The following is a 22,545-nucleotide window of genomic DNA, read 5'->3' as shown; positions in this document are numbered from 1 at the left end:
TAGTGTATTAGAAAACGATCTTTGCATTTCTTGATATTTTGTGAGGGAACAGAATGTCCTATGTTCAGTGTTTTTAGCAAAGGGGCAACATCAGCATTTTAACAATGTACAGCAAAGTAGGAAGCTTTTTAGCTTTGGCAAAGAAACAGTAACACCATGGTAGATTTACTGCTTTTTTACATGAGGGGACAGAATTTGTGATGGGAGAGCAGTAGCATTTTGACTGTAATGGTAATGGTTAACTAAATCAACTGGCCACAATGCTGTCTACTCTATGAAGGATCCTCTGCCCCTGGCTCACTCAGAAAAAGCCCTGTGCGCTCTTACAGAAAGGGGAAAATGGCTATTAATAGCACCCCCTAACCCCCCTCCCTCCCTCACAAACACACACACACACATACACACATACAAACACACTCCTCCATAGCCCTGGAGCCTCAGTGAGCTCTGTCACCGCGCTGTAGCTCACAGACTGTGGCCTCCCTCCTCCTCCTCCTCTCATCACTCTCTCGCTCTTCTCCTCCTCTCACCTCCCCCACATCCTCCTTTCTCTTTGGAATCATGTGGAGCTCAGCTGTCTGGAAGGCTCCTCCTACCTCTCTCTCGCGCTCTCTCTCTCCCTCTCTCTCTCTCTCTCTCTCGCGCTCTCTCTCTAACTGCCTCCCATGGGAGTCTCCCCTACAGCTGCCATAGGCCTCTTAGGTACAGTAGAGGCATGGTGTTTGCAACGCCAGGGTTGTGTTTGCAACGCCCGGGTTGTGGGTTCGATTCCCACGGGGGGCCAGTATAAAAAATATATATATATATATATTCACTAACTGGAAGTCGCTCTGGATAAGAGCGTCTGCTAAATGACTAAAATGTAAAAATGTAAAAACAGATTCAACTTTGGTTAGCAACAGCACTCAGTGTTGGCAGAATGTAAACAGACAAACATTGGAAGCAAGCTGGCACTACAGAATGAATACTGTAATAAATTCACTCAATTATGCATGAATGAAAAATAAACATTATCGATGTTTATGAGTGCTACAGTAGGCTACTGTATGTTTCATCATGCGATCCGTAGCCAATATGCCAATTTTTGTAAAATGCCTAATATGAAATATGGAAGGGGTATCATGCCAGAATTCACAAGCCATCTGTGAATACCTCCTGAACTATAACTTTTTTTTTGTGAGTGTGGATATTTTATACAGTTGCCATCTGCAAAAAATATTTAAAAATTTAGTCAGATCTTCTATTTCAGACCTTATGTTGGCTTTTTAATATTCTCCCGCTATATTAGTAATAAAAGGCCTGTAGATTTATTTTTCAGGCCGTGTCAGACTGACTCAGTTCACCAGGAACAATCTCTCACAACATTAAAAGATAAAGCATTTATCACACCCTATTTGATTTCCTCTGTGGCTGGGCTATTGCATTCTCGGCCAGTCCCTGGGATGTGCTGCAGACTGTGGCTGCGATAGCCTTGGTGTCACGCCCTGGCTCTGGGGACTCTTATATGTTGAGCCAGGGTGTGGATTTTCTATGTGTTATTTTCTATGTTTTGTTCTAGTTCGTGTATTTCTATGTTGGCCAGGGTGGTTCCCAATCAGAGGCAGCTGTAGCTTGTTGTCTCTGATTGGGGACCATACTTAGGCAGCCTGTTTGGCACTGTTTATTGTGGGATCTTGTTCCGGAAGGTTTGTGTTCAACCCAGGACTTCACGTATCGTTTGGTTTGTTGTTTTGTTCGTGAGTCGTGTACGAAATAAAATGTACGCTTATCATGCTGCGCCTTGGTCCGAGTCTTCCTGTAACGATCGTGACACTTGGTGGCTAACACGATGACAGAAATACAGATATAGAGATTGAGGCTGCGTCCCGAATGGCACCCTATTACCTATATAGTGCACTACATTTGACCAGAGCCCTATGGGCCCTGGTCAAAATAAGTGCACTATACAGGAAGTAGGGTACCATTTGGGAAGCACAGAGAGCGATACAGTGAGTGCTAAAGGGGAGATTGAGGATCAGCACCACGGACAGCTCCCCCAGCAGAGTGAGTCCTATAGGCCAGGGAAGAGAGGGAGAGAGGCACTGCCACCCAGGCCACTGGCTGCCACTGCTACTGCATTGCGGCGATGGCTTTCGAGCTCAGTCATCATCACCAGCTCCCTCCTGCTGTTCAGGCCTATTGTTAAGGCGGGGGACACACGACGGCGTTGACAGCTGCCTCTCTACACCGTCGCTGCACACACAGAGTAAAAGAGGTCTCGGACACACTCCTAGCAAGAGGAAGAAAGTCACCTTCAGACCCATCTAGGCATTGCACAAGACACACATGCGTACACACACACACACACACACGCACACACACACACACACACACACACACACAGAATATCACCTTCAGTGTAATTTCGGTACTGCAATAATTGCTCACACACACACAAAATCACACACACACACACACACACACACACACACACACACACACTTCTCTGACCTCTGTGGTCCGCTCAGCTGAAGGGGAAGGTGGTGGGACACCCAACCTCACACAGATCTCTCTCACCAACAACACAGTGCTACTGTACTGTTAACCTTGGTACCATGAAAGCACTATTTCAACGTTAGCCAACACTGACCCTCCATTCACCTGAGCTCCAACACTAATTAGCTTCCTAGTCTTAGTGATGGATTAGCACAGCTGATATTACAGATCCCTTGAACCCATTATGGGCGTGTTGCCTTATCTGTGTGAATGGGCCCATAGTGTGTTATTAGATGCCTGGCCAACACTGGCTGTGCCACTTAGCAACATTAGGGCTATGTTACTGTTCTATTGTGATTTGGTGCATTCACTGTGATAGCCATTGTGTGGTGAGCAACTGAGCATTCTAGCACAAAATGGCTGCCATCCATCATCCTCATACATTGTACAGCTACAGCGCTTTGAGACTTGCTATATACCTTAAATTAATTATGACTACAGAAATAATTTGTCAATGACATGGTAAGTCCAATAACCGTTGAAACATAATCAATCGCTTTTTATTCTCTTCATCCAAGTTAATTACATTAGAACCAATCAGCTTCAGTAACAAGTAGCCAAAAAGCTCTCCGCACCACACAGAGAGAGGAAATATTCAAACACAGACATCTCCACGCCAGACAGCCAGAGAGAACAGAACACACTCCTATTTTAGTCAGAGCAATCACACCCACTATGTCATGTCATTGGGTGCTTAGCAAGTGCCAACGCTACTGACAGGAAGTCAATGGGGTTGAGAGAGAAAGCGAGAGAGAGAGAGAGATAGATGGATATAGTGTGTGTGTGTGTGTGTGTGTGTGTGTGTGTGTGTGTGTGTGTGTGTGTGTGTGTGTGTGTGTGTGTGTGTGTGTGTGTGTGTGTGTGTGTGTGTGTGTGTGTGTGTGTGTGTGTGTGTGTGTGTTTGTGTGTGAGAGTGTGTGTGTGAGTGTGTGTGTGAGCCTAGCTGCTTTGGTCTCGCCAACAGGCTGGTGTGTCTGTGTGTGTGAGTCATCGTGTCGGTGGGTTTACACCACTGAGGCATAATAAGGACTTGAGACTGTATGTCTGTGGTATACACATTACTACAGACATACAGTAAGAGTGTTGGGCCAGTAACCGAAAAGGTCGCTGATACGAATTCCCTAGACGACTAGGTGAAAAATCGGTCCAGGTGCCCTTGAGCAAGGCACTTAACCCTAATTGCTCCTGTAAGTCGCTCTGGATAAGAGCGTCTGCTAAATGACTACAATTTTAAAACAGGGAGATTCCTTTAGGAGGCCTCCCTCACCATTGACTTATATCAGATTTTCTTATGCTGTATAGTAAACTGTAGGAGTGTGTGAATTTCTTTAAATATTGTTTTTATCTATATTGGTCCAGACTATTATTAAGATTTGAACATGCCTAAGATCTGAGAAAGAGAACAAAAGCTGTTAAAATGACTCCAGTGAAATTGTTTATAGTGCATATACTCTAGATGTGTGTGTGTGAGAGAGAGAGAGTGTGGATTTATTTACATATTATTTGTATATTTATATATTGGTCTAGACAATCTATATACCAAAATCTGAGAAAGAGGAAAAATACTGTGACTTGCATTGGATTTGCTTATACTGCATATACTCTAGGGGTGTGTGTGTGTGTGTGTGTTTCTGTGTGTGTGTTTGTGTTTGTGTGTGTGTGTAAAAGAGAGTTTGTGTGGATGTCTTTAGATATTGTTTTCATATACAGTACCAGTCAAAAGTTTGGACACCTACTAATTCAAAGGTTTTTCTTTATTTTTACTATTTTCTACTTTGTAGAATAATAGTGACCACATCAAACCTATGAAATAACACATATGGTATTATGTAGTAACCAAAGAAGTGCTAAACAAATCAAAATATGTTTTATATTTGAGATTCTTCAAAGTAGCCACCCCTTGCCTTGATGACAGCTTTGCACACTCTTGGCATTCTCTCAACCAGCTTCATGAGGAATGCTTTTCCAACAGTCTTGAAGGAGTTCCCCCATATGCTGAGCACTTGTTGGCTGCTTTTAATTCAATCTGCGGTCCAACTCTTCCCAAACCATCTCAATTGGGTTGAGGTCAGGTGATTGTGGAGGCCAGGTCATCTGATGCAGCACTCCATCACTCTCCTTCTTGGTCAAATAGCCCTTACACAGCCTGGAGGTGTGTTAGGTCATTGTCCTGTTGAAAAACAAATGATCGTCCCACTAAGCGCAAACCAGATGGGATGGCGTATCGCTGCAGAATGCTGTGTTAGCCATGCTGGTTAAGTGTGCCTTGCATTCTAAATAAATCACCAACAATGTCACCAGCAAAGCACCATCACACCTCCTCCTCCATGCTTCACGGTGGGAACCACACATGCGGAGATAATCCGTTCACCTACTCTGCGCCTCACAAAGACACAGCGGTTGGAACCAAAAATCTCAAATTTGGACTTATCAGACTAAAGGACAGATTTCCACCAGTCTAATGTGCATTGCTCATGTTTCTTGGCCCAAGCAAGTCTCTTCTTCTTATTGGGGTCCTTTAGTAGTGGTTTCTTTGCAGCAATTCAACCATGAAGGCCTGATTCATGCAGTCTCCTCTGAACAGTTGATGTTGAAATGTGTCTGTTACTTGAACTCTGTGAAGTATTTATTTGGGCTGCAATCTGAGGTGCAGTTAATTCTAATGAACTTATCTTCTGCAGCAGAGGTAACTCTGGGTCTTCCTTTCCTGGGGCGGTTCCATCATAGCGCTTGATGGTTTTTGCAACTGTACTTGAAGAAACTTTAAAAGTTCTTGAAATGTTCTGGATTGACTGACCTTCATTTCTTAAAGTAATGATAGACTGTCGTTTCTCTTTGCTTATTTCAGCTGTTCTTGCCATACTATGGACTTGGTCTTTTACCAAATAGGGCTATCTTCTGTATACCATCCCTACCTTGTCACAACACAACTGATTGGCTCAAATGCATTAAGAAGGAATGTAGAGGGTGATTTTGGATGGAGTCAGGCGCAGGAGGGTAAATCACAGAATATATTGTTTATTCAGGAACACAGCAGTACGCAGCAATGCGTAAAACACTCCAGTGTGGTAAATACGGCGCACTGGAGAAAAACAAGGCACACGGGTGAATATCCCGGCGATACGAAATACAAAGTAGCTCCACCGAGCTAGAGTCACCTCCACAATAACCAATCACACACAAAGACAGGGGGGCAGAGGGGACACTTATACAGGTACTAATGAGGGGATATGAACCAGGTGTGTGTAATAAACAAGACAAAACAAATGGAATGATGAGATGAGGAGCGGCAGTGGCTAGAAGGCCGGTGACGACGAACGCCGAAGCCTGCCCGAACAAGGAGAGGAGGCAGATTTGGAGGAAGTTGTGACAGTACCCCCCCCCCTTTGACGCGCAGCTCCAGCAGCGCGCCGACACCGGCCTCGGGATGGCCAGGAGGATGCGGAGCAGGGCGAGCCGGGTGGCGACGGTGGAAATCCCGCTACAGGGAGGGATCGAGGATATCCCTCACCGGGACCCAGCACCGCTCCTCCGGACCGTATTCCTCCCACTCCACGAGGTACTGAAGGCCCCCACCCGACGCCTCGAATCCAGGATGGAACGGACGGAGTACGCCGGGGCCCCCGCACCTCAGACTCCTGGAGCGGACCAGCCACCACCGGCCTGAGGAGAGACACAGGAAACGAGGTGTTCATACGGTAATCAGGAGGGAGTAGTAACCTATAAGTAACCTTATTTATTCTCCTCAGGACTTTGAACGGCTCCACAAACCGCGGGCTCAGCTTCCGGCAGGGCAGACGGACGGGCAGATTCCGGGTCGAGAGCCAGACCCGATCACCTGGTACAAAGACCGGGGCCTCACTACGGTGGCGGTCAGTGTTGGCTTTCTGGCGACGCACGGCGCGCTAGAGGTGGACGTGGACAGCGTTCCATGTCTCCTCCATGCACCGAAACCAGCTGTTCGCCGCAGGAGCTTCGATCTGGCTCTGATGCCACGGTGCCAGAACCGGCTGATACCCTAAGACACATTGAAACGGAGTTAGATTAGTGGAGGAGTGGCGGAGAGAGTTCTGGGTATATTCAGCCCATGGCAAGAACACCGACCACTCCCCCGGCCGGTCCTGGCAGTAGGACCGCAGGAACCTACCCACATCCTGATTCACCCGTTCCACCTGCCCATTAGACTCGGGGTGAAACCCAGAGATCAGGCTGACCGAGACCCCCAGACATTCCATGAATGTCTTCCAGACCCTGGACATAAACTGGGGACCCCGTTCAGACACGATGTCCTCGGGCACCCCGTAGTGCCAGAAGACGTGAGTAAACAGAGCCTCTGCAGTTTGCAGAGCCGTGGGGAGACCGGGCAGCGGAAGGAGACGGCAGACTTTAGAAAAGCGGTCCACAACAACCAGGATGGTGGTGTTACCCTGAGAGAGGGGAATATCGGTTAGGAAGTCAATAGACAAGTGGGACCATGGCCATTGTGGAACTGGTAAGGGATGTAACTTACCCGCTGGGAGGTGCCTAGGTGCCTTACTCTGTGCGTACACCGAGCTGGAGGAGACATACACCCTCATGTCCTTAGCCAAGGTAGGCCACCAGTACTTCCCAGTCAGACAGCGCACTGTACGACCGATACCTGGATGACCAGAGGAGGGAGACGTGTGTATCCAATAGATAAGACGATCACGGACAAGAGACGGCACGTACCGCAGGCCAGCAGGGCACTGAGGTGGAGATGGCTCTGTGCGTAACGCCCGCTCTATGTTCGCGTCCACCGCCCACACTACCGGCGCCACAATGCGGGAGGCCGGGAGTATGGAGGTGTTGTCTATGTGCCTCTCCTCTGTGTCATACAGCCGTGACAGCGCATCTGCCTTAATGTTGTTAGTACCTGGTATGTATGACAACGTGAAATCAAACCGGGTGAAGAACAAGGCCCACCTGGCCTGGCGAGGGTTCAGCCTCCTCGCTGCCCGGATGTACTCTAGGTTACGGTGGTCAGTCCAGACGAGGAAAGGGTGTTTTGCCCCCTTGAGCCAGTGCCTCCACGCGGTCAGGGCTCTGACCACAGCCAACAGCTCTCGATCACCAACGTCGTAGTTCTGCTCCGCCGGGCTGAGCTTCTTCGAGAAGAAGGCACAGGGGCGGAGCTTGGGTGGCGTGCCCAAGCGTTGGGATAGGACAGTGCCTACCCCTACCTCAGACGCATCCACCTCCACCGCAAAGGGCAATGATGAATTGGGATGGGCCAGTACCGGGGCTGAGGTGAACAGAACCTTCAGGTTACTGAAAGCCCTGTCAGCCTCAGCAGACCAGCGGAGCCGGGACGGCCCACCCTTCAACAAAGAGGGGATGGGAGCTGCGACCTTGCCAAAGCCTCGGATAAACCTCCGATAGTAATTGGCAAAGCCAATGAAGCGCTGCACCTCCTTCACCGTGGTTGGGGTCGGCCAATTCCGCACAGCGGAAATGCGGTCTCCCTCCATCTCCACACCTGAGGTGGTGATGTGGTATCCGAGGAAGGAGATGGACTGTTGGAAGAACATACTTTTTTTCTGCCTTGGCATATAGGTCATTCTCCAACAGTCGGCCCAGCACTTTGCGAACCAGGGACACATGCTCGGCGCGCGTAGCGGAATACACCAGAATGTCATCGATGTAGACCACCACACCGCGACCCAGCATGTCCCGAAACACCTCGTTCACAAAGAACTGGAAGACTGATAGAGCATTCATCAACCCGTACAGCATCACCAGGTATTCATAATGCCCCGTGGTTGTACTGAATGTTGTCTTCCACTCGTCCCCTTCCCGAACACGCACCAGGTTGTACGCACTCCAGAGATCTAATTTCTTGAAGAAGCGCGCCCCATGCATTGATTCGATAACATAGTAGATGAAGGGTAGAGGGTAGCTATAGCGAATGATGGTTAGATTAAGTGCCCGGTAATCAATACAAGGGCACAGACCTCTGTCTTTCTTCTTCACGAAAAATTAACTTGAGGAGGCGGGCGGATTGGAGGGACGTATGAGCCCCTGGCGCAGGGACTCGGAGACGTATGTCTCCATAGCCTCCATTTCAGCCTGCGACAGGGGATATACATGACTCCTGGGAGGCACAGCGTCTACCCGAAGGTTTATCACGCAATCCCCCGCCCGATGGGCGCAGAATGCGTGCGCCAAATCGAGGTATTCGGGGGGGAATGTGCACGGTGGAGGTAGTGTCTGGACTTTCCACCGTGGTTGCACCAACGGAAATTGCTAGACACCTACGCTGACACTCTCGCGACCACCCCGTGAGAACCCTCTGCGGCCATAAAAAGGTGGGGTCGTGTAGTGCGACCCAGGGAAGACCCAACACAACAAGGAAATCAGGGGACTCAATAATATAGAAGGTGACTTGCTCCCTATGGGTCTCCTGCATGATCATCGTGACTGGTGCTGTAACTTCCATAACAAAACCTGAACCTAATGGTTGACTGTCAAGTGATTTGATGGGCAATGGAATGGGTAGGGGAACCAATGTAATACAGATACTATTAGCTAAAGTTCTGTCCATAAAGTTCCCAGCCGTGCCTGACTCGACCAGCGCCTTACACTGGGGAACTACCGGGTAATCAGGGAAGTGGACGTGTATAGTGCAGTGCGCAGCAGAGGGCTCTGATCGAGTGTAGGATTGCGCTACCTGGGGTGACGCGAGAGTGCCCTGCCTGCCGCCTCCAGACCCGGAAGAACCCTGACGACAGCGTGCAGCAGAATGTCCTCTCCTGCACCAAGAGTGACTGGAGCTGTCGTCCTCCGCTCTCCCGGATCGCTGCACCACCCAGCTTCATCGGAACGGAATCCGGGTTGAAGGGGGGTGAAACGGGCAGGCCTCTTCCAGGACGTCCTCTTGAAGCTAGCAGGTTGTCCAACCGGATGGCTATGTCCACCAGCTGGTCGAAAGTCAACATGGTATCCCGGCAGGCTAGCTCCCTTCGGACGTCCTCTCGACTGCACCGTAAGTGGTCGATGAGGGCCCGCTCGTTCCACCCGGACCCAGCCGCTAGAGTTCTAAACTCCAGGGCAAAGTCCTGCGCTGTCCTCGTCCCCTGCCTCAGGTGGACCAGTCGCTCGCCCGCCTCTCTTCCTTCAGGGGGGGGGGGGGGGGGGGTGATCGAAGACTGCCCGGAAGAGGTGAGTGAATGCCCCGTAGATGTCCAACGCGTCTCCTCCTTCACTCCAGACCACTCCAGGGCTTTCCCCGAGAGGCAGGAGATGAGGGCGGACACCTTCTCCCGCTCCGATGGAGCCGGGCTGATGGTCGAAAAATAGAGGTCCAGCTGCAGGAGGAACCCTGGCAACAGGCCGCTGTCCCGTCGTACTCCCTCAGTCGTGATAGGTGAATCCCTCTGGGCGCTGGGGTGTGGGTGGCTGGATCCGGTCGCTCTGCTGGTCCCGAAGGGTCGGGTTCTCTCCTCTCCAGGCGTTGGACGACCTGGAGAACCCAATCCATCGCTTCTCCCAAGCTGGCTATCATGTTGGAGTGCTCCCGGATCCACTCCACAACTCCAGGCATGTTCTCCGCTCCTGCTGACTCCATGATACTGGTGTGTGATTCAGGAACACAGCGATATGCAGCAATGCATAAAACACTCCAGTGCGGTAAATACGCACTGGAGAAAAACAAGGCACACGATACGAATAACAAAGTAGCTCCACCGAGCTAGAGTCACCACCATAATAACTAATCACACACAAAGACAGGGGGGCAGAGGGAACACTTATACAGGTACTAATGAGGGGATATGAATCAGGTGTGTGTAATAAACAAGACAAAACAAATAGAATGATGAGATGAGGAGCGGCAGTGGCTAGAAGGCCGGTGACGACGAATGCCGAAGCCTGCCCGAACAAGGAGAGGAGGCAGCTTCAGAGGAAGTCGTGACAAGGAAAGAAATTCCACAAATTAACTTTTAACAAGGCACACCTGTTAATTGAAATGCATTCCAGGTGACTACCTCATGAATCTGGTTGAGAGAATGCCAAGAGTGTGCAAAGCTGTCATCAAGGCAAAGGGTACTACAAGATTCCATATGTGTTATGTCATAGTTTTGATGTCTTCACTATTATTCTACAAAGTAGAAAATAGTAAAAATGAAGAAAAACCCTGGAATGAGTAGGTGTGTCCAAACTTTTGACTGGTACTGTATATATTGGACCGGACAATCTACAATCGACCTTCCTAATATTGAGTTGCACCCCCTTTTGCCCTCAGAACAGCCTCAATTCGTAAGGGCATGGACTCTACAAGGTGTCGAAAGCATTCCACGGGGAAGCTGGCCCATGTTGACTCCAATGCTTCCCACAGTTGTGTCAAGTTGGCTGAATGTCCTTTGGGTGGTGGACCATTCTTGATACACACTGGAAACTGTTGATCGTGAAAAACCCAGCAGTATTACAGTTCTTGACACACTCAAACTGGTGCGCCTGCTACCTGCTACCTACTACCATACCCCGTTCAAAGGCACTTCAATCTTTTTTCTTGCCCATTCACCCTCCACGGCTAAGGGCTGTATCCAGGCACTCCGCGTTGCATCATACATAAGAACGCACTACTACTACTACTTTTACAGATCCACTGTCTCATCTGCCCAGCCATGCAATTTATAAACTTGATCTCCACTGTAAAAAGCATCTAGACATTTGCAACATTGTTGCAATATTGATCTCCACTGTGTGCCAGAATAATGAACGTGTCGGATGTGATGAGTGTGATAGAAGGAGTCAGGCGCAGGAGGGTAATCACCGAATGCAGAGTTTATTCCGTCGTACACAAATAGCGACAAATGAAACAGGCACAGGGGAAAATCTACCCTGGCAATACAAGGTAACGGTAGCTCCAACAATAACAGGCACAGGGGAAATATCTACCCCGGCAATAACAAGGTACGAGTAGCTCCACCGAGCTACACTACTCTCACAATTAAACAATCACCCACAAGGACAAGGGGGGCAGAGGGAACACTTATACACAGACTAATGATGGGATAAGAACCATGTGTGTGTGATTGACAAGACAAGACAAATGGAATGATGAATAATGGAGTGGCAGTGGCTAGTAAGCCGGTGATGACGAACTCCGAAGCCTGCCCGAACAAGGAGGGGAGGCAAACTCGGCGGAAGTCGTGACATCGGAAGTCGGGACAAGACAGACAGGCAGCTTTTCTCAGCCAGTCGAAATAAAAAATCTGCATAATTTTTATGGACATATACAAAGAAATGTCAATAGAAAAACAGATAAAGCGAAACGAAATGCAGCTAGTTTGCTGTCTTTCCAGCTTCAATTTGAAGTGATTGTGTTAGCTGTGTAGTTGGCTAGCTAGCAAGGGGGGAAGAGCCTCCATAGCAACCATTTTTGTTTGCCATAGCAACCTGCAAAGTTCTGGAACTATCAACCAGCGCTTGGGTAGTTTTACTTTCCAACCAGCGCTTGGGTAGTTTTACTTTCCATGGCAGTCAATACAAATAGAACTAATGACCAGAGAACGCCTGGAATTGCACTTGACAACCAGTGTTAGTGAATGTAGCATCACGTTTTGTTTAAAAATGTATGTTTTGGCAAAGAATCTTGCTTTTTAATGCTCAAATCAAATCCAATTATATTGGTCACGTACACGTGTTTAGCAGATGTTATTGCGGGTGTAGCGAAATGCTTGTGTTTCTAGCTCTGACAGTGCAGTAATATCTAACAAGATAACTAATAATGTAAGCATACTGTGTCCATAATAAGTATATAGGTTGTAGGTTGGGAGCTTTTGTGAAAGAGCACAGTTAGAAAGATATGGCATATAGAAGCAAACCGGATGGACATCATGAAAATGATTGGAGAGGTTGAGAGTAGAAGAAGTTCAGGAGAAAAAACAAACAAAATATAATTATTGTAAAATTGACTGTGTCCATAAAATGTAGATAGTAAGTATAAGCTGGAAGTAGAGGCCTAAGCATTGTTGTTCACTAGTTTACTCCAAGTAGGGAAAGGGTGGCGGGGTTGGAAAGTAATAAAGGGGAATATATATATATATTTTTTTAAGGATATGTATGTGTATGTATGTGTGTATGTGTGTGTGTATGTGTGTATATGTGTATATATATATATGTATATATATATGTATATGTATGTGTGTGTGTGTGTGTGTGTGTGTATGTATATATATATATATATATATATATATATATATATATATATATATATATATATAACATGGGGGATTGGAAGTGATGCAGACATTTACATTGATGGAAGTTACAATCTATCTGCAATATTAAGCTGATCTACCCCCCCCCCAAAGAAAACCAAAAAAAATGGAATAAAAAGACTACAAAAAGGAAACAAAAATAAATATCTAACAAGTAATATCTAACAATTTCACAATATATACCCAATACACACAAATCTAAGTAAAGCAATGGAATTAAGAATATGTAAATATATGGATAAGCAATGTCAGAGCGGCATAGACTAAGATACAGTACAATAGTATAGAATACAGTATATACGTATGAGATGAGTAATGCAAGATATGTAAACATTATGAAAGTGACTAGTGTTCCATTTATTAAAGTGGCCAGTGATTTCTAATCTATGTATAGCCTATAATGTGCTAGTGAAGGCTATTTAACAGTCTGATGGCCTTGAGATAGAAGCTGTTTTTCTGTCTCTCTGTCCCAGGTTTGATGCACGTGTACTGACCTCGCATTCTGGATGATAGCGGGGTGAACAGGCAGTGGCTCGGGTGGTTGTTGTCCTTGATTATCTTTTTGGCCTTCCTGTGACATCGGGTGCTGCAGGTGTCCTGGAGGCCTAGTAGTTTGCCCCCGGTGATGCGTTGGGCAAACCGCACCACCCTCTGGAGAGCCCTGATACAGCCCGACAGGATGCTCTCAATTGTGCATCTGTAAAAGTTTGTGAGGGTTTTAGGTGCCAAGCCACATTTATTCAGCCTCCAGCCTGCTTCACCACATTATCTGTGTGGGTGGACCATTTCAGTTTGTCAGTGATGTGTACGCCGAGGAACTTGAAGCTTTCCACCTTCTCCACTGCAGTCCCATCAATGTGGATAGGGGGGTGCTCCCTCTGCTGTTTCCTGAAGTCCACAATCCATAACTGATGTGGCTCATGCAATGAAATGTATTTTTTGTAATGTCAGTTGAGTTGATTCAACAAATCACAGCAGAGATTAATGGGTACACTTCCTGCTTTTACTTCCTGCTTTTACTTCTTGCTTTTCTCCTTTGGGTACGCCCGTTCTATTCATTCTATTTCTATGATCCATTCACTCTTAGAAAAAATGGTGCTATCTAGAACCTAAAGGGGTTCTTTCGGCTGTCCCCATAGGAGAACCCTTTGAAGAACCCTTTTTGGTTCCAGGTAGAACCCTTTTGAGATCCATGTAGAACAGAGGGTTCTACATGGAACCCAAAAGAGTTCTACCTGGAACCAAAAAGGGTTCTCCTATGGGGACAGCGGACGAACCCATTTGGAACCCTTTTTTCTAAGTGTATAATATCCCTGATAGGTATTAATAACTCATTTCCCTCCCTCTCTCTCCCCTCCATCCCTATATTCTCTCACCTTTTCAACCCTCTTTCTCTCTCTCTCCGTTGTTCTCCTTCCCTCTCCCCCACCCCTTCTCTCTCTCTCTCTCCATCTTTCAGGTCTTATTGTCTACTTGGGGATGATGGTGGGGGCCTTCGTGTGGGGCGGCCTGGCCGACCGGATCGGACGGCGACAGACCCTCCTCATCTCTCTCTCCATCAACAGCGTCTTTGCCTTCTTCTCCTCCTTCGTTCAAGGATACAGCTCCTTCCTTTTATGCCGTCTGCTCTCCGGCGTGGGGTAAGGAAGGACACTGTGTCACACACCCTTCTCCTCTAAAAACAACTCGGCTATAAATACTAGTGCTGTAAATGCTCCCAAAATTAATGTGCCCTGCAATGACTCCCAAATCTGTAAGTCTGTAAGTGATCCCAGCTTGGTTAAATCAACTGGATGAAATGTGTATGAAGCCTATCTATTATTGATGTGGATAATGTTATTGTGCTGGCACAGATTATTGAAATGGTTTAATGGTCTGAAGAGACTCTGACTCTTTATTCTCTCTCTCTCTCTCTCTCTCTCTCTCTCTCTCTCTCTCTCTCTCTCTCTCTCTCTCTCTCTCTCTCTCTCTCATATCTCTCTTTCGTTCATTGCCTTTCCACATTCTCTCCCTCCCCCCTCTTCTTCTTCCACATTTGTGCTGTCATCCCTGTCACTCTCTCACTCTTTCTCAATGTCTCTTCCCCTCTCACTCCCCTCTAATGTCTTCCTGGCCCCTCTCTCCCCACTCCCTCTCTCTTTATCGCTCCCTCTCCTCTCTCTATCGCTCTATCCCTCTCACTCTCTCTGTCTCTCTCTCTCTCGCTCTCTTTGCAGCATCGGTGGCTCCATCCCCATCGTGTTCTCCTACTACTCTGAGTTCCTGGCCCAGGAGAAGAGAGGAGAGCACCTCAGCTGGCTCTGCATGTTCTGGATGATCGGTGGCATTTACGCCTCTGCCATGGCCTGGGCCATCATCCCCCACTATGGTGAGAAATGTCAATTAACCAATCAACCAAACAGTCAATCAGTCAATCAATCAACAAATCAGTGAGTCGGTTGGGGGGTTGTTGGTCGATCAAAAAGTCGGTTCATTTCTACCACACCAGAGTGAAATTTGGTTTCCAAGCAAGGATTACACATACTGTACATTTAAAGACAATTGATTACACACAATTTATACACACAGAAACAATCATCATATTCTTTGTTATGCTCCTATCAAACATGGATGCATATGCTTATCGTCCTGTATACTGCTCTCTGGTATGACCCTTGCACCATAGTTCTTCAACCTCTTTATGTCCCTGTTCCAGGCTGGAGTTTCCAGATGGGCTCTGCGTACCAGTTCCACAGCTGGCGTGTATTTGTGTTGGTGTGTGCCTTCCCCTCTGTGGCAGCCATCTCTGCTCTCACCACAATGCCCGAGAGCCCACGCTTCTTCCTGGAGGTCAGTCCACCAACCACCAATGAAAATATAACAAAAATAGTAGTTGAAAGGCATTGTTTATCATCTTGCGTTTAACTTGGGACTTACTGCTGTGTTTGAATATCATGACACTTACAGTAGCTACCTTCATTAAACACCTGCTGGGATCCTGCTTATCCTGATAAATATACCATAATGAGTTCCTATTTATTTAGCTATTCATTAGACAAATGAGTCTGTCTTGTCTGTTGTAGAATGGAAAACACGATGAGGCTTGGATGATTCTGAAGCAGGTCCATGACACCAACATGAGGGCGAAGGGCTACCCAGAGAGGGTCTTCTCTGTAAGTGACACACACACACACGCACACACAGTACATCCATCCCCACTATCAGACACATCTAGTCTGCAATCAGTGAAGCAGTCTTTTATTCCGAGAAAATAAATGAGGGGACATTTTTATATTCATTAATTAGCTTGCAATTACTGCCTCTGTGCAACCACAGCCTCTCTCATGCATTTACAGTTAGGAAGACCCTTGTTAAATTCGCATTAATTATTTATTAGTTATTTGAGGATGAATTAAGCTTTGAATTAAGCTGAATTAATCTTTGAATTAAGCTTTGATAAACTTGTTTAGGGAGTAATTATGTTAAGGAAGTTGGTGTGACTGAGTTGTGTTTTTGCCACCAGGTGACCACCATCAAGACAGTTAAGCAGATGGATGAGCTGGTGGACATGGGAGATGGCACCGCCTGGCACCAGAGATGGAGGATGAAGCTTGCTGACCTGTTCAATCAGGTAACATACTCTACCTTAACCTTTTCAACCAGGTAACATACCATCATACTGGTAATGAACAGCTAAACCAGAGACGATTCTAATATTTCACTTGCTTGCCTAAGGATCTTTGGTCAACTGGGGCTAAATTGAATGCGAGGATTATCCATCCTTCTTCTTCTTCTTCTTCTTCTTCTTCTTCTTCTTCTTCTTCTTCTTCTTCTTCTTCTTCTTCTTCTTCTTCTTCTTCTACGTTTTGAATGCTAATCATTGGTCTAACAAAAATGTGTTATATTCTAGCTCAAACGAAATTATAACTGTATACCCCAAAAATATATTTTATTGTCACATACACCAGATAGGTGCAGTGAAATGTGTTGTTTTACAGGGTCAGCCATAGTAGTACCGCTCCCCTGGAACAAATTATGGTTAAGTACAGTACCTTGCTCAAGGGCAGATCGACAGATTTTTCACCTTGTTGGCTCAGGTATTCAAACCAGCAACCTTCCGCCTATAGTCTCTCATACTTCACTGAATGACAATCACCAATGCTATTACTGTCAAAGAGAACAGAGTAGTTTCATGTTTATATGCTCTTAACGACAGAATGAGAGACTGGAACGATTGTTTGTATATGAGGCCACGTTGTTTATAAAGTGCCTGTGTGCAGAGATGACCTAGCTATGTTTACTAGCTGTGTTTACTGTTGGCTTGTGTGGAACATAGAACTTTATGTTTATTTAATGCTGTTGTGGATTGAAGAGAGACTTCCTTTGAGATATATTGTTTGTCTGTGTGTGTATGTGTTTGCGTGTGCGTGTGTGTGTCGGTTTGTGTGTGCATGCGTGTGTGTGTGTGTCTGTAAACCTCCCTGCAGGTGTGGAGCAACTTCCTGGCCATCTTCTCTCCTGAGTACCGCCGCACCACTCTCATGATGATGGCTGTGTGGTTCTCTATGTCCTTCAGGTAAAGTCAAGCTCCCAAAACTGTTTTCAGATAATATACAGCCAAAGTCAGATCCGCATAGAATGAACTACTGGTATAATGAACTAACTTGATTTCTTGTTAGATGTTTTGATTATTTGTGTATTTGGATTGTATTTGCAAGGCATTCTACTATCACTGTTGGAGCTAGTAACATAAGCATTTCGCTGCATCTGCTATAACACCTGCAAATCTGTGTACGCTACCAATAAACTTTTATTTGATTTTGTCAGACTCAAGTAAAAATGTAGTTTTACATTACTGATATTGATGATATGGTTAGTGTCCTATACCTTCTAAGTGGTTTATATTATTAGTATATCATCATGATTCTTCCATCTGTCTTAACATCCATCTCCCTTCTCTCCCTCAGTTACTATGGGCTGACGGTGTGGTTCCCTGACATGATCAAGTATCTCCAGAAGCAGGAGTACTCCTCGCGCACCAAGGTCTTCATCAAGGAGAAGGTGGAGCATGTCACCTTCAACTTCACCCTGGAGAATCAGGTGCACCGCAACGGAGAGTACTTCAACAACAAGTAGGTCCCCCTTCCCTCTTCCCTCATCAGTATTGTCATGGGAACACAGCAGAGTACCGAGCCATTCATAAAGTAAATAGGTCAAGGGTCAATCTGTCATTCTGATGTTAAAACAAACTCTCTCTCTCTCTCTCTCTCTCTCTCTCTCTCTCTCTCTCTCTCTCTCTCTCTCAATTCAATTCAATTTCAATGTAAGGACTTTATTGGCAAGGGACACATGTTAACATTGCCAAAGCAAGTAAAGTAGATAATAAACAAAAGTGAAATAAAGACAGTAAACATTACACTTACCAAAGTTCCAAAAGAATAAAGACATTTCAAATGTCATATTATGTGCAAATAGTTAAAGTACAAAAGGGAAAATAAATTAACATAAATATGGGTTGTATTTACAATGGTGTTTGTTCTTCACTGGTTGCCCTTTTCTTGTGGCAACAGGTCACAGATCTTGCTGCTGTGATGGCACACTGTGGTTTTTCACCCAGTAGATAAGGGAGTTTATCAAAATTGGGTTTGTTTTCTAATTCTTTGTGGATCGCTGTAATCTGAGGGAAATATGTGTCTCTAATATGGTCATACATTTGGCAGGAGGTTAGGAAGTGCAGCTCAGTTTCCACCTCATTTTGTGGGCACTGTGCACGTAGCCAGTCTTCTCTTGAGAGCCAGGTCTGCCTATGGCTGCCTTTCTCAATAATAATAATAATAATATGCCATTTAGCAGACGCTTTTATCCAAAGCGACTTACAGTCATGTGCGCATACATTTTTACGTATGGGTGGTCCCGGGGATCGAACCCACTACCCTGGCGTTACAAGCGCCATGCTCTACCAATTGAGCTACAGAGGACCACAATAGCAAGGCTATGCTCACTGAGTCTGTACATAGTCAAAGCTTTCCTTAAGTTTGGTTCAGTCACAGTGGTCAGGTATTCTGCCACTGTGTACTCTCTGGGCCAAATAGCATTCTAGTTTGCACAGTTTTTTTTTTTTTGTTAATTCTTTCCAATGTGTCAAGGAATTATCTTTTTTTTATTTTTATTTTTTTATGATTTGGTTGGGTCTAATTGTGTTGCTGTCCTGGGGCTCTGTGGGGTCTGTTTGTGTTTGTGAACAGAGCCCCAGGACCAGCTTGCTTAGGTGATGGCTTTGTTATGGAAGGTTTGGGAATCGCTTCTCTCTCTCTCTCTCTCTCTCTCTCTCTCTCTCTCTCTCTCTCTCTCTCTCTCTCTCTCTCTCTCTCTCTCTCTCTCTCTCTCTCTCTCTCTCTCTCTCTCTCTCTCTGTCAGGTTTATGAATCTGAAGATGAAGTCCATGGTGTTCGAGGATTCTCTGTTTGAGGAGTGCTACTTTGAAGACATCACCTCCAGCAACACCTTCTTCAAGAACTGCACCTTTATCGCCACCCTCTTCTACAACACAGGTTGGTTGTTTACAACTCTGCTGATTAGAGTGGAATTAGACATTGTGAATGTCTTGTTTTGCTGATAAGGGTTTTTCCTTCATTAATGAATCTAAGTACTTTAATCTCAATCGTGTTAGTGGCTTCTGTGTTTGATTGACAGATAAATTACAATTGTATATTATATTGTTGTCTAAGGAGCTAAAAATATATTATATTGTTTGTATAGGTCGTATGCATTTCTTACTAAGGTGTTAAACCTCTCTTATAGAAACAGAGCCAGAAACAGAGCAGAGAATCAGCTCCAATTATATGCTTCATACAAGACAAAAATGGCTCAATTACCGTCACTCTACTCCCTGGCCCTGTAACATAATGTAGCAATGCAGAAAGAGAGAGGTATCCTAGCAACACAGCCCCAATCCTTTTACTTCAGCTTGAAAACATCTCAAACTGAATGATAGATTTGTCCAAAACAAAAAGCAGCCTGCACAAGAAGATGATGCATCTGTATGGCTGATGACAAAAGATGGGTAATATTGATGAGCTTGAAGTCCTCTCGATCCATCGGCAGAATCCAATTTTATTTAATGGTTTAGTCTCTCTCTCTCTCTCTCTCTCTCTCTCTCTCTCTCTCTCTCTCTCTCTCTCTCTCTCTCTCTCGCTCTCTCTCTCTCTCTCTCTCTCTCTCTCTCTCTCTCGCTCAAGACGTTATCAGAGCAGTACAATAGGGACTATCAAAACGCCTCCCTCTCGTTCTGTTAGGTGTTTGTCCGTCATTAGGCTAGTCAAGCAATCAGTCTGCTGCTATCAATGCCATGCAGGAGCTACTCATTTGAATTTGAATTAGAAACTAATTTCACTGTTATTGCTTTATTGCTTAATCCCTCTGTGCTTTCCCACTAAGAGATAGAAGCTGCTAGATTGTTGCCATAGTGCAGGATGTTAAACCACTATGGGACCAACCACATGATGGATTTATACTGAGAAGTACAGCAGAGCAAAACCTAGAGTTTGGAGGTCAGAGGATAGGCTTGGACAGTATGGACAGTAGAATAAAGAATTCAGTATTATGAATGTATTTTATTTTCTAACTCATTGAATAGGCCCTAGATATGTGAACCTTACGCCCCAGTTCATATTCTCTAATTCATCCGTTAGAATGACTGTGGTTTATGGTACTGTGTTCATATGAGATAGCTGACATTAAAGATCTGAGCAGTACAGAATGCATTAAAGTCTATCCCTACATCGAATCGAAGTCTGGTAAATAACCCCCCCCCCCCCTTCTCCTCTCTCTCCCCTCCTTCTCTCCCCTGTAGATCTGTTCAAGTACAGGCTGATCAATAGCAAACTTGTCAACAGCACCTTCCTGCACAACAAGGAGGGCTGCATGCTTAGCGACTTCAGCGACGAGAACAGTGCCTACATGATTTACTTTGTCAGCTTCCTGGGCACCCTGGCTGTGTTGCCTGGCAACATCGTGTCGGCACTGCTCATGGACAAGATCGGACGACTGAGGATGCTGGGTAATAGAGCGAGGAGAAGCGACAGTGTCGTCACGGCTACAATGGTGTCGTCTGATTTTGCACCGTACAGTTGGTGCATGTCTTCGACACATAGAGATCAGCAACCTTAAGAAAACAAAATATAGTCTGCTTAGTCTATGGTAGATTGGGCAGAATTTTCTGTCTCACTACGGCCAAAAAGGATTCAATGCATTCAGCAAGAATAGCAGGTATATTAGATGACATATTCATAGATTCACTCATTTTCCCTTTCTTCTTCTCTCTCTCTCCCTCCTTTCCCCCTCCCTCTCTCTCCCCCTCCTTACCCCCTATCCCTATCTTCCTCCCTTTCCCTCCCTCCTCATCTCTTTCCCTCCTCTCCTGTCTCTCTCCAGCGGGCTCCAGTGTGATTTCTTGTGTCAGCTGTTTCTTCCTGTCGTTCGGCAACAGCGAGTCGGCCATGATCGCTCTGCTCTGTCTGTTCGGGGGCATCAGCATCGCCTCCTGGAACGCCCTGGACGTGCTGACGGTGGAGCTCTACCCCTCTGACAAGAGGTAGGAAACCCAAACCAGAGAGCCACACCAAAACCTTGGCACTGTGGAAGGTTGTAGCTTCCAGGGTGTACTGGCAAAAGTGGTGCCTTGATATGATTGGCTACACTAGATGGAGGAAAATTGAGAAAATAGTACTGTGTGGTTGTGGTGTGTGAGACTGGGTGGGAATCCTTACTGCCACCCCATGGCTGAGTGAACACTGCACTGCCTCAACCAACCTATACTGAAGAAAAAAAACATCTGTTTATCCCAGTAAACTGGGGTGACTGAAACATTTCTGCCACTTTCAAACTCTGAGATCTCATCCTAGCAGACTAGCTGTTCATTATTATATCTGACCATGATTTAGTATTATTTTCCAATTTCAGAAAGAGTAGTAGCGCTCCCCATGTGGCTGAACAGTCCTCCTGCAGGTGTTTCATTATGAGTTCAATCTGAGACTATTTGAATATTATGGAACTAACTGATCTTCCTCTCTCCTCCCAGATGCACAGCGTTTGGCTTTCTAAATGCCCTCTGTAAGCTGGCAGCCGTGTTGGGCATCAGCATCTTCACCTCTTTCGTGGGCATTACCAAGGCTGTGCCCATCCTGTTCGCCTCCGGGGCGCTTGCAGCAGGCAGCTTCCTGGCGTTCAAGCTGCCGGAGACGCGGGGCCAGGTGTTGCAATAGTGTGGCCACACCCCTAGGGGGCGACATGGGGGATCAGAAGAGTAAGCCACACTGTGAACAACAAGCAGCCCAAGAAACCCCTAAACTTTGCCCTGTACGCCCCATTGAAGTCATAGCCTATTCACAGGAATTTGTTCAGTGCAGATTCTGCACAGATCTACTAAGCTGTAAATATTGTGGATTGCCTGATATTGGATGTACTGTTTAGATAGACACATCTCTATACTACTAAGATCTGTGGAACTGTGCTGCCGCTGCTTGACATTGATCCCCATGAATAGGCTGTGAGTTGGTAGAGAAAGGGAAGTGCAACCAAACTCTGCCCCTAGACCAACAGAAGCTGTTCCAACTTTAATGGTTGTTCAGTGTAAACTTAATCACTGAGTGTATGTGTTTAGGAGGGTTGAGGAGCTAGTTTAGATGCATGTCCCCAAAATGAAGAGAGATTTCTGGGGTAATGGGGTAGGGACATGGGGTCTAGTTTATGAGCCATGCCCATAGCCCGTAATAGAAATTACCACTAGCCA

At 46.1% G+C, this 22,545-nt stretch overlaps 1 protein-coding gene across 1 annotated transcript; it reads left to right on the top strand.

Annotated features, from left to right (window-relative positions):
* Positions 1-13,760: 13,760 nt before the first annotated feature.
* On the top strand, positions 13,761-22,018 carry LOC311118128 (synaptic vesicle glycoprotein 2A-like; the record flags this gene model as incomplete). The annotated part of the gene is made up of 12 exons (XM_084157595.1): positions 13,761-13,764; positions 14,236-14,416; positions 14,993-15,144; positions 15,472-15,605; positions 15,839-15,928; positions 16,279-16,386; positions 17,243-17,331; positions 17,723-17,887; positions 19,173-19,306; positions 20,608-20,814; positions 21,189-21,348; positions 21,835-22,018. The coding sequence occupies 12 exons, from the start codon at positions 13,761-13,763 to the stop codon at positions 22,016-22,018; spliced, it is 1,608 nt and encodes a 535-aa protein (XP_084013721.1).
* Between the last annotated feature and the right edge of the window lie 527 nt (positions 22,019-22,545).

Source organism: Coregonus lavaretus (genome assembly GCF_964263955.1).
Source record: "Coregonus lavaretus genome assembly, chromosome: 3".
Classification (NCBI taxonomy): Eukaryota; Metazoa; Chordata; class Actinopteri; order Salmoniformes; family Salmonidae; genus Coregonus; species Coregonus lavaretus.
This window is presented reverse-complemented; position numbering and strand designations above follow the sequence as displayed.